At 43.4% G+C, this 13,034-nt stretch overlaps 1 protein-coding gene across 5 annotated transcripts in view; it reads left to right on the forward strand.

The window, feature by feature from the left end:
* The first annotated feature begins 945 nt into the window (after positions 1 to 945).
* The window catches only part of lratb.1 (lecithin retinol acyltransferase b, tandem duplicate 1), a 345,236-nt gene continuing 333,147 nt past the window's right edge, over positions 946 to 13,034 (forward strand). For all 5 annotated transcript variants that reach the window (XM_072255868.1, XM_072255870.1, XM_072255869.1 and 2 more), the window contains exon 1: positions 946 to 1,241. In XM_072255868.1, the coding sequence (XP_072111969.1) occupies positions 1,055 to 1,241 (187 nt within the window). In that variant the 5' untranslated portion in view covers positions 946 to 1,054. The remainder of the gene's footprint in view (positions 1,242 to 13,034) is intronic.

The raw sequence follows: 13,034 nt of genomic DNA on the forward strand, positions 1-13,034 counted from the left end.
TAGAACTTCAGTTTCATTGAATGATTGTACTTACACTAGCCTTGCTGACAAACATCCGAACTGTGTGATCCAATATTAAGGCTGAGTCCTTGGACATATTCTAAGCCTGAACTATTTAAGTACCTGAAAAATCATAACTAAAAAGGCTAATGGCAGATTCAATATAGTGTGGCTAATGTTAGAAATTGCATGCATTTATTGTCATAGAGCACTGTAGCACAGAAAAGGCCATCTAGTCTGTGCCAAACTACTATTCTGCCTAGTCCCATTGACCTGCACCTCCATACCCCTCCCACTCATGTGTTTGTGTTCCCAAGGGTCTCAGCCTGAAACGTCTACTGCACCTCTTCCTAGAGATGCTGCCTAGCCTGCTGCGTTCACTAGCAACTTTTATGTGTGTTGCTTGAATTTCCAGCATCTGCAGAATTCCTGTTGTTGTCCACCCATGTGTTTATCCAGTTTCCTTAAACAAACCGGTATTCACCCCTTCCGTTGGCAGCTCGTTCCACACTCGCACCGCCCTTTGACTGAAGAAGTTCCCCCTGTGACCCCCTTAAATATATCACCTCTCCCCCTTAACCTATGACCTCTAGTTCTAGTCTCACGCAGACCAAGTAGTAACGGCCTGCTTGTATATAATGCTAGTTATACCTCTTTAAAACCTTCTCTCGTTCCGGGGACAACTCCGGTCAAGCCCCGGCACCATCCTTCGTTAATTTTCTTGGTATTATTTCACTCAAATTGATATTTAAGCCCAGTTTTCATCGGCAATTTCAGGAGAAAATTCGCCTGAACTAAAGACCTGCAAAACATTTTCCCTGCCATTTTGCGGAAGTAATTCAACCGCGGTCAAGGCAAGGGAATAGTTGTATTTGCGGCAGCTAGTTGGCGAAGTTTGCGAGTGCCATCTATCGTTTGTAAAATAGCATTGCTGTGGTACCGAGAAACCGCCTCGTTGCAATTACGTATTCATTTCTTCTGAAGCAAAGTTCAGCGGAGAGGAAATTGGTCAAAGTTGATCAGTTGAGTGCGAGTAAACGCTTGTGCTGAAGACATGAGAATGATGAAGCAATGGAACTGGTGGCATGGCCTGAAGTACCTGCGGTGGCCCCGGGCCGGAGCCTTGTCCCGCCTGCGCGGCCCGAGGTCGCACCGTGTGGGGAGCCGACACTTCGCAACCCGACCGGGGACAGTGCGGATAGGCTGCGCGTCCGGCTTCTGGGGAGACACTGCGATCTCGGGTGAGGAGACGGCAACAATCCTTTACGGCCTTCGTTTAATCCCGTTCAAAAACAAACACAGAACTTTCCCCGAAAATCACGACTGTACATGTCCGTTCATACTTTATTGATCCCGGGGGAAATTGGTTTTCGTTACAGTTGCACCATAAATAATAAATAGTAATAGCCAGTAAATTATGAAATAAATCCAGGACCAGCCTATTGGCTCAGGGTGTCTGACCCTCCAAGGGAGGAGTTGTAAAGTTTGATGGCCACAGGCAGGAATGACTTCCTATGATGCTCAGTGTTGCATCTCGTGGAACGAGTCTCTGGCTGAATGTATTCCTGTGCCAGTACATTATGTAGTGGATGGGAGACATTGACCAAGATGGCATGCAACTTAGACAGCATCCTCTTTTCAGACGCCACTGTGAGAGAGTCCAGTTCCATCTCCACAACATCATTGGCCTTACGAATGTTCATCATTTCACTCAAATTTCAATGAATTTTGCAGATCCTTGTGCCGCTTTAATTGTTACCTTGTGTAATGTTATGTATAATAAAAAAAATCACCATTTAACTAGTGTTAGCTGCAAAAGTTATTAAATATGTTGAGGAAAATTGTCTCAAGCATTATGTAGATGGCTCTACCAGAGTGTAGGCAACACTGAACGTCTGGAGAACTCGGGCAGGGCAAATGACTGAAGTGTTAGTCCGACTGCACTTTGAGACCAGTGACAGTATTGAGACGTAGATCAGGAAAAAGGAGGCACAAGTCAGGTATCTGGGATCAAGCAAGTACCTTGTGGAGTATAAGGGGTTTGGAACTACTTTTAAGAAGGAGAAAGGGGGACATAAAAGTATCCTTGACAGATAAGGTAAAGGAGAATACTAAAAAAACTTTTTTATATTAAGAACAAACGGGTGATTAGGAAAGGAAAGTGTGGTCACCTGTGTGTGGAGCCACAGATCTTAAATGAATGCTACTTGTGTGTATTTGCAGTGGAGAGGTATGGAAGTTGGGGAATTCAGGGCCGAGAACACTGATGTCCTGAAACATTTTAAAAGCACGAAATTTGAGATGTTAGCAGTTTTGAGGCATGTAAAGCTAATAGGTCCTTGGGACATAGCCCTAAGTGTAGCCTTAGATATTGCAGGGAGCAAAGGAAGAAATTGCTAGTGTCTTGACACATTCTTCCAGTTTCTCACCTTAGTCACTGTTGTGGTACTGAAAGACTGGAAGGTGACTAATGTGCTTTTATTTGAAAGGAGCTACAAGGACAAGCCAGGGAGCTACAGGCCAGTGAGTCTTAACACTGGGGGATGGTAAGTTACCTCTGTGGATTTTGAGAGGTAGGATCTATCTAGATTTGGAAAGGTGAGGATTGACTAGGAGAGTCAGCATGGCTCAGTGCATGAAAAATCGTGTCATGAATTTAATTACGTTTTTTAAAATAGTTGACCAAGAGGATTTATGAGGGAAAGACAGAAGATGGTAACTATGTGGACTTCAGCAAGACTTTTGGCAAGGCCCTGCATAGTAGGCTGCTCTGATATGTTAGATCACATAGGATCTAGGTGGAGTTGGTTAGATGGAAATTGGCTTAGACCATAACACGTAGGAGCAGAATTAGGTCATTCAGCCCATTGAGTTTGCTCCACTAATCTATCATGGCTGATTGTGGATCCCACTCAACCCCATACACCTGCCTTCTCGCCATAACCTTTGATGCCCTGACCAATCAGGAAGTGATCAATTTTCGCTTTAAGTATACCCATGGTCGTGGTCTCCACCACAGTCTTTGCAGAGCATTCCACAGAAGACATTTACGTTCTTCTCCACAGACTCAACCTGTAAATTAACCTTCTGGGAGTCTTGCATGAGGACTCCTAAGCCCTTTTGCACCTCTGATGTTTGAATTTTCTGGAAATTTAGATAATAGTCTGCACTGTTGTTCCTTTTACCAAAATACATTATCATACATTTCCCAACACTATATTTCATCTGCCACTTTTTTGCCCATTCTTCTAATTTGTCTAAGTCCTGCTGCAATCACATTGCTTCCTCAGCACTACCTACCCCTACACCTATCTTCGTATCATCCGCAAACTTTGCCACAAAGCAGTCAATTTCATTATCCAAATCATTCACAAACAAGGTAAAAAGTAGCAGTCCCAATACTGACCCCTGAGGAACATCACTAGTCACTGGCAGCCAACTAGAAAAGGCCCCTTTTATTCCCACTCACTACCTCCTGACTGTCAGGCATTCCTCTATCCATGCCCAGTATCTTTCCTGCAACGCCATAGATTTTATCTTGTTAATCAGCCTCATGTGTGGCACCTTATCAAATGCCTTCTGAAAATCCAAGTAAATGACATCCACTGCTTCTCCTTTGTCCATCCTGCTTTTTACTTCCTAGAAGAACTCTAACAGATTTGTCAGGCAAGATTTCCCTTCACAGAAACCATGCTGACTGACTTTTCATTAGTCTCCAAGTACTCTGAAACCTCATCCTTAATAATGGATTCCAACACTTTCCCAACCACTGAGGTTAGGCTAACTGACCTATAGTTTCCATTCTTTTGCCTTTCTCCCTTCTTAAAGAGTGGAGTGACATTTGCAATTTTCCAGTCCTCTGGGACCATGCCAGAATCAAGTGATTCTTGAAAGATTATGTCCAATGCATCTGCAATCTCTTCAGCAACCTCTTTCAGAACTCTGGCATGTAGTCCACCTGATCCAGGTGACTTAGGTACCTTAAGACCTTTGAGTTTGCCTAGCACTTTTTCCTTTGTTATACCAATGGCACTCACTCCTGCTCCCTGACTCTCGTGCACCGCTGACATACTGCTGGTGTCTTCCACAGTGAAGACATATGCAAAGTACCCATTAAAATACATCTGCCATTTCTTTGTCTCCCATTACTAGAAGGGCCGAGATGGCCTGTTTCTGTGCTGTAATTGTTATATGGTTACCTCAACAGCATCACTTTCCAGTGGTCCAATTTCACCTTTTACTGTTTATATAACTGAAAAAACTTCTAGTATCCTCCGTTCATTGTCTGTATTTAGATTAGATTAGATTATGAGGACACTCAGTCCTCGTTTATTGTCACTTAGAAATGCATGCATTAAAAAAATGATACAACGTTCCTCCAGAATGATATCACAAGAAAAATGCAGGACAAACCAAGACTAAATCTGACAAAACCACATCATTATAACATATAGTTACAACAGTGCAAAGCAATACCATAATTTGATAAAGAGCAGACCATGGACATAGTTAAAAAAAAAGTCTCAAAGTCCCAATAGACTCACCATCTCACGCAGGAGGCAGAAGGGAGAAAGCACCTGACCGTAGCGGACTCACTGAGTCGTCCGAAAACTTCGAGCCTCCGACACAGCCTCTCCGAGTACCATTCTCTGCCAAGTGCTTCGACTCCGCCCCAGCCGCCGAGCAACAAGCAAAGCTGAGGACTCGGGGCCTTCTCCTCCAGAGATTCTGGACCACACAGTAGCAGCAGCAGCAAAGCAGGCATTTCAGAAGTTTCGCCAGATGTTCCTCTATGTTCTCACGTTCGTCTCCATCAAATCAGGATTGTGCACGGCACCCTACTTGACAAATAACAGACATCACCACCGGAGTGGCCGCTGTGAGCTGCGTCACGCTGCCATCTTCTCCTCCTGCCTTCTCATTTGTGCTCAATCATGGGCTTGTCCTTCCTAGCATTCATATTACACCCATCACCTACTTGTAAACCTACTGTCTCATCCAGTAATTTAAACCACTCCTAACAGATCGAGCAAACCTTTGCGCAAGGATATTTGTCTCCCACGGACTCAGATGCAACCTGTCCCTTTTGTACAGGTCACACCTGCCCCAGAAGAGGTCCCAATGATCCAGAAATCTGAATCCCTGCAACCTGGTCCAATTCTTCAGCCACACATTTATTTGCCACCTCATTCTATTCCTATGCTCACTGCTGCATGGCGCAAGCAGCAATCCCAAGATCACTACCCTTGTGGTCCTGCTTCTCAACTTACTTCCTAACTCCCTGTATTCTGTTTTCAGGACCTTCTCCCTTTTTCTATCTATGTCATTGGTACCAATATGTACCACAACTTCTGGCTGCTCACCCTCCCATTGCAGGATATTGTGAACTCGTTCAAAAACGTTGTGGACCCTGGCACCTGGGAGGAAAACTACCATCCGTGTTTCTTTTTTGTGCCCACAGAATCGCCTATCTGTCCCCCTAACTATAGAGGCCCCTATTACCGCTGCCATCCTCTTCAGTTCCCTACCCTTCTGGGCCACAGGGCCAGAGTCAGTGCCAGAGGCACTACCACTGTTGCTTCCCCCCAGGTAGGTCAATTCCCTCCCACCCATCCCCTCCTCCAACAGTAGTCAAAATGGAGTATTTATTCTTGAAGGGGGATGGCTACAGGGATGCTCTCCACTATCTGGCCTTTACCCTTCCCATTGACAGTCACCCACTTATCTGTCTCCTGTAGCCTTGGGGTGACTACCTCCCTGTAGCTACTGTCTGTCACTTCCTCACCTTCCCTAACAAGCCAAAGGTCATCGAGCTGCAGCTCCACTTCCCTAAATCGGTCTCTAAGGAGCTGCTTCTTGATGTACCTGGTGCAGATGTGGCCATCAGGGAGGCTGGGAGTCTCTTTGAAATCCCACATCTGACACCCAGATAGAACACTGGCCCTGCAGACATACCCCATATTCTTTCAAAAGTGAAATAAGAAAATAAACTTAACGACTTTCCTCGCCGAAGCTTGTTAAAACAATGATGGTACCTCACTTTTATGGAGCCTGGGTTTTTCCAGCTCCACTCTGAACCTGCGAAGGAACGCTTCTACTGCTTGATGGAAGCGGATAGTTGTTTTTCTTATTGGTGGCCCGTGACCAGTCCTGTGCTTTGGAGATCCCTGGTGTTGGTTATAAATCTGGAAGAGGATTTAAGTGGCATGATTGGTAAATTTGTGGAGATAAACAAAGCTGGTGATGTGGTGGACAATGAAGAAAGTTACAAAAGGATGTAGGTCAATTAGGAAAGTTGTAAATGAATGACAGATAAAATTTAACTCTGGCAAGTGTAAGGTATGGATTTTGGGAAGTTAAAGCAAGGTGAGACTTCCACACTGAGCCCTGAGGTATATTGTGGAACAAAGAGATCAGAGGGTACAAGTACATTGTCTGATGAAAGTAGTGACACAAGTAGACAGTGGTGAAGAAGCCAAGTGGCATGCTTGCGTTCATGGAACCGGGCAATGAGTACAAGAATTTTGGCATTAGGTTGGGGCATCTTGAAAACTATTTAAGAGTGATAAGTCCCCTAGTCTTGATAGGATATACACCAAATTATTGAGAGTAAAGAGATGAGATTGCTAGGGCCTTAGGCCTCTCTAGTCACAGACAAAGTCTTGGAGCTTGGAGGATTGGTAAGTAGCGAATGGGGATTCATTTTTCAAGAAGGAAGATGGGGATAATCCCAAAAGCTATAGACCAGTGATACTCACCTATTTTGGGGAACTAGAAGTCAGGGGGTGTTCAAGTTTCATGATACAGCGCTGGCTGGAACCAAACGGTGAAATGGAGCCAATCAGTGAACTTGCTGAACTTGAGGATTCGTCTTGAGGTGTTCAAAGTGACCTCAGCTCAAGAACCATTTTTGGACATTATGAGACCTTATGTGGTTGGTCAATCGTGCTAACTGGAATAGATAAAGGTAGCTTGCCAAACACCAGCTGTATCGTGACTAACATTCTGATTGCAATCTGAATCATTGGCAAGGTAATTGTCACTGTTATGATTGCCTTCATCTTTGCTTTGCAGTTCCTTTGCGTGCCGCTACCATCATTTCATCCATGTCAATTTACTGCCATCGTCAACATCTGAAAGGCATGCCCAGTTTGTGTCAAATTTTTATTTTAATTTAGCCCCATTAATGATGGATAAATATGTATGGTGTGGTATCTATGAGTCTGAAGGAGGTGAAGCCTTGAATTCTAATCCTGCTATGAAACAGAAGCTACAGAAAGTGCATCAATACGATGTTACATAAGAACATAAGAAATAGATGGTTTTCAGTTGACCACAGTACAATGTCTGGGCGTAGGGTTGTGTGCACCACATCTGGGAACAGCAAACTCCTTCCCCCATCGACCCTCATCTCCCAGGACCTGGCCGTTAGCAGTAGATTGGGTTTTGCTTGTTTGGTTATGAGAGGCCTGCCTCCCTCTTTGATGAAGGTGATAGCCTTCCTCAAATCTGTGCCAGTCGTCCTCTTCTTGCATCTCTCTTGCTCTAGTGTGTCAGCAAGATCTATGTTATGTATTGCATTGAACTGCTGTTGCTAAGTTAACAAATTTCACGTAACATGCCAGTGATAATAAACCTGTTTCTGATAAGATTGAACTTCTACGTGGAGATGCAGCATACCTAGCCAATCTGTATGACAAAATGAAACTGCAGGGTTAGAATTTCAATTTAATCCAGGCAAAAGGTACAGAGTCTGCTTTTATTGGAGAATTGGAAATATAAAGAAAACATTGGGAGAAGAATGTTCTCACAGTTTCCCTACATGGAAAATATGGCACTCTTTTTCACAGACAATGATTTGCAAGAGTACTGCTTACACCTACAGTCACTGAAGAAGGATTTTCAGAATCAATTCAAGGATTTGAATGATCTGGAAATTCTGGGCTGGGTAATTAACACATTTCTTTGCAGAACGGGAATAGAGCTTGCAAGAAGAAATTATCGAAATTTGGAATGATGAAGAAACAAAAATGCTTTTAAAAAATGTCAGCTTCTGTGGTACGTGGCTACACTGTCATATGAAGTTTCCTGGTCTTTGGAGAACAGTCAAACTGCAAATCATTGCATTTCCATCCTCCTACCTTGTTGAAAGTCGCTTTAGTGCAGTGAACCACTTATTCACAAAAAATAGAAACTGCTTGGACGTTGTTATGTGTGGAAACTTGCGGCTTTTATTGTCACAACTTGAACCAGATATTTTAACTCTTGTTGAAAACCATCAGGCTCAAGGATCACATTGATATCGAAGCTGTTGTGCAGTGCACAGGTACTGTGTAGGCTAGGTTTAAAGACAAAGAAAAAATTAAAGCAGAGTCATTTTTCTCATGTTAGCATATGGTTGACATGTTTTTACATTATGGGAAGTATAATGTGCCTAAGAAGGGCATTGGCAAGTATGAAGATGATTATTTGGGGTGGGGGTGTTGGCCATTTTGAAAGTCCTTTAGGAGGGCATTGGGCGGCTAAAAAAGCTTGGGAAACACTGCTCTTGATCAATGAATCTCATGTTTAGTGCTAGGGAGGCTATTGGAAAGGATTACTTGGGATAGAATTTATGAGTAGTTGGAAAAGCATGGCCTAATTAAGGACAGTCAACATAGTTTGTGTCAGTCCACGTCTTGTGATCTTTTCAAGGAGGTGATGAAGGCAGAGCTGTGAATGTTGTCTTCAGAGATTTTATTAAGGAATTTAACATGATAGGCTGGTCCAGAAGATTAAGATGCACGGTGACTTGGCTATTTGGATTCTGCAAAGAGAATAGATGGGTGGATCTTATTCTGGCTGGAGGTCCATGACCAATGGTGTTTTACTGGGACCTCATCTATTTGTGACTTGCACAAATAAACTTCAATGAAAATGCGGATGGGTGGGTTAGTAGGTTTTCAGATGACACAATGATTGGTACCATTGTGGATGGTGTACAAGATTGTCAAAAGATGCAGAAAGATATAGATATGGGCAGAGAAATGGCAGGTGGTGTTTATACAGCCAAGTGTGAGGTGTTGCACTTTGGGAGATGAATTGTAAAGGAGAAATACACAAGGGCATTAACACCATTGATTACAGAGGGATTTTGAGGTCTAAATCCATAGTTCACTGAAACTGGCTGCCCAGTTGATAGGATGATAAAGAAGGCATATGGCGTGCTTGTCCTTATTAGTTGAGGCACTGAGTTCAGAAATTAGGAAGTTCTGGTGGAGCTTTATTAAACTCTAATTAGGCTGTATCTGGGGCTTTTATTTTGGAATGATGTAGAGGCTTTGGAGAAGGTTTCCAGGATACTGCCTGGATTCGATGTCATGTGCTATAAGGGGAGATGGGACAAAATCTGAGTTCAGGAATCAGGAAGTTCTGATGGAGCTGAGAGGTAATGTTGCAGCTATATTGGACCCTGGTCACACCCAACTTGGAGTACTGTGCTCAGTTCTGGTTGCCTCACTACAGGAAGGATGTCGAAGCGATAGGGTGCAGCGGAGATTTACTAGGATGTTGCCTGGATTGGGGAGCATGTCTTATGAGAATAGGTTGAGTGAACTCAGCCTTTTCTCCTTGGAGTGACGGAAGACAAGAGGTGACCTGATAGAGGTGTATAAGCTGATGAGAAGCATTGATCGTGTGGATAGTCAGAGGCTTTTTCCCAGGGCTGAAATGGTTGCCACAGGGGGACACAGGTTTAAGGTGATGGGGCATAGGTACAGAGGAGATGTCAGGGGTAAGTTTCTTATTCAGTGGTGAGTGCATGGAATGGGCTGCTGGCAACGGTGGAGGCGGATACGATAGGGTCTTTTAAGAGACATTTAGATAAGTACATGAAGCTTAGTAAAAAAGAGGGTTATAGGTAAGCCGAGTAATTTCTAAGGTAGGGACATGTTCAGCACAACTTTGTGGGCTGAACGGCCTGTATTATGCTGTAGGTTTTCTATGTTTCTAAAATTGGGTTGTTTCCTCTAGGATGGCACAGGCTGAGGGGAAACCTGATGGGAACCATAGAACATTACAGCACAGAAACAGGCCTTTTAGCCCTTCTTGGCTGTGCCGTACCATTTTCCTTCCAAGTCCCACTGACCTGCACCTGGACCATATCCCTCCATACACCTCTCATCCATGTACCTGTCCAGGTTTTTCTTAAATGTTAAAAGTGAGCCCACATTTACCACTTCATCTGGCAGCTCATTCCACACTCCCACCACTCTCTGTGTGAAGAAGTCCCCCCTAATGTTCCCTTTAAATTTTTCCCCCTTCACCCTTAACCCATGTCCTCTGGTTTTTTTCTCCCCTAGCCTCAGTGAAAAAAGCCTGCTTACATTCACTCTATCTATACCCATCATAATTTTATATACCTCTATCAAATCTCCCCTCATTCTTCTACGCTCCAGGGAATAAAGTCCTAACCTGTTCAACCTTTCTCTGTAACTCAGTTTCTCAAGTCCTGGCAACATACTTGTAAACCTTCTCTGCACTCTTTCAACCTTATTAATATCCTTCCTGTAATTTGGTGACCAAAACTGCACACAGTACTCCAGATTCGGCCTCACCAATGCCTTGTACAACCTCACCATAACATTCAAACTCTTATACCCAGTACTTTGACTTATAAAGGTTAATGTACCAAAAGTTCTCTTTATGACTCTATCGACCTGTGACGCCACTTTTAGGGAATTTTGTATCTGTATTCCCAGATCCCTCTGTTCTACTGCACTCCTCAGTGCCCTACCATTTACCTTGTATGTTCTACCTTGGTTCGTCCTTCCAAAGTGCAATACCTCGTACTTGTCTGTATTAAACTCCATCTGCCATTTTTTAACCCATTTTTCCAGCTGGTCCAAGTTCCTCTGCAAGCTTTGAAAACCTTCCTCACGGTCCACTACACCTCCAATCTTTGTATCATCAGCAACTTTGCTGATCCAATTTACCACATTATCATCCAGATAATTGATATAGATGACAAATAGCAATGGACCCAGCACTGATCCCTGTGGCACACCACTAGTCACAGGCCTCCACTCCCACTCTCTGGCTTCTTCCATTGAGCCAATATCTGATCCAATTTACTACCTTTCCATGTATACCTAGCGACTGAATCTTCCTAACTAACCTCCCATGCGGGACCTTGTCAAAGGCCTTACTGCAGTCCATGTAGACAACATTCACTGTATTCCCTTCATCTACTTTCCTGGTAACCTGGAAAAACTAATAGATTGGTTAAACATGACCAACCACGCACAAAGCCATGTTGACTCTCCCTAATAAGTCCTTGGCAATCCAAATACTTGTAGATCCTATCTCTTAGTACTCCTTCCAATAATTTACCTACTACCGATGTCAAACTTACCAACCTATAATTTCCCAGATTACTTTTAGAGCCTTTTAAAAATAATGGAACAACATGAGCTCTCCTCCAATCCTCTGGCACCTCACCCGTAGATACCGACATTTTAAATATATCTGCCAGGGCCCCTGCAATTTCAACACTAGTCTCCTTCAAGGTCTGAGGGAATACCCTGTCAGGTCCTGGGGATTTATCTACTCTGATTTGCCTCAAGATAGCAAGCACCTCCACCTCCTCAATCTTTATGGGTTCCGTGACTCACTACTTGTTTGCCTTATTTCCATAGACTCCATGCCAGTTTCCTTAGTAAATACAGACACAAAAAACCCATTTAAGATCTCCCGTATTTCTTCTGGTTCTATACATAGCCGACCACTCTGATCTTCAAGAGGACCAATTTTATCCCTTACTTTCCTTTAGCTCTTAATATACCTGTGGAAGCTCTTTGGATTATCCTTCACCTTGACTGCCAAAGCAACCTCATGTCTTCTTTTAGCCCTCCTGATTTCTTTCCTAAGTTTTTTTTGCACCCTTTATACTCCTCAAGCACCTTATTTGCTCCTTGTTTTCTATACATGTCATACATCTCTCTCTTCTTTATCAGAGTTCCAATATCCCTTGAGAACCAAGGTTCCTTATTTTTATTCACTTTGCCTTTAATCCTGACAGGAGCATACAAACTCTGCACTCTCAAAATTTCTCCTTTGAAGGCCTCCCACTTACCAATCACATCCTTTCCAGAGAACAACCTGTCCCAATCCACACTTTTTAGATCCTTTCTCATTCCATATTACCATATAACAATTACAGCACGGAAACAGGCCATCTCGGCCCTTCTAGTCCGTGCTGAACGCTTATTCTCACCTAGTCCCACCGACCTACATTCAGCTCATAACCCTCCATTCCTCTCCTGTCCATATAGCTATCCAATTTTACTTTAAACGACAATATCAAACCTGCCTCTACCACTTCTGCTGGAAGTTTGTCCCACACAGCTACCACTCTGAGTAAGGAAGTTCCCCCTCATGTTACCCCTAAACTTTTGCCCCCTAACTCTCAACTCATGTCCTTTTGTTTGAATCTCCCCTACTCTCAATGGAAAAAGCCTATCCACGTCAACTCTGTCTATCCCCCTCATAATTTTAAATACATCTATCAAGTCCCCCCTCAACCTTCTACGCTCCAAAGAATAAAGACCCAACTTGTTCAACCTTTCTCTGTAAATTAGGTGCTGAAATCCAGGTAACATTTTAGTAAATCTTCTCTGTACTCTCTCTATTTTGTTGACATCTTTCCTATAATCCAGTGACCGGCACTGTACACAATACTCCAAATTTGACCTTACCAATGCCTTGTACAATTTTAACATTACATCCTAACTCCTATACTCAATGCTCTGATTTATAAAGGCCAGCGTACCAAAAGCTTTCTTCACCACCCTATCCACATGAGATTCCACCTTCAGGGAACCATTGTCCTACTGCATTCTTCAATGCCCTACCATTTACCACGTATGTCCTATTTTGATTAGTCCTACCAAAACGTAGCACCTCACATTTATCAGCATTAAACTCCATCTGCCATCTTTCAGCCCACTCTTCTAACTGGCCTAAATCTCTCTGCAAGCTTTGAAAACCTACTTCAT

The sequence above is a fragment of the Mobula birostris genome, chromosome 4, assembly GCF_030028105.1.
Source record: "Mobula birostris isolate sMobBir1 chromosome 4, sMobBir1.hap1, whole genome shotgun sequence".
Classification (NCBI taxonomy): Eukaryota; Metazoa; Chordata; class Chondrichthyes; order Myliobatiformes; family Myliobatidae; genus Mobula; species Mobula birostris.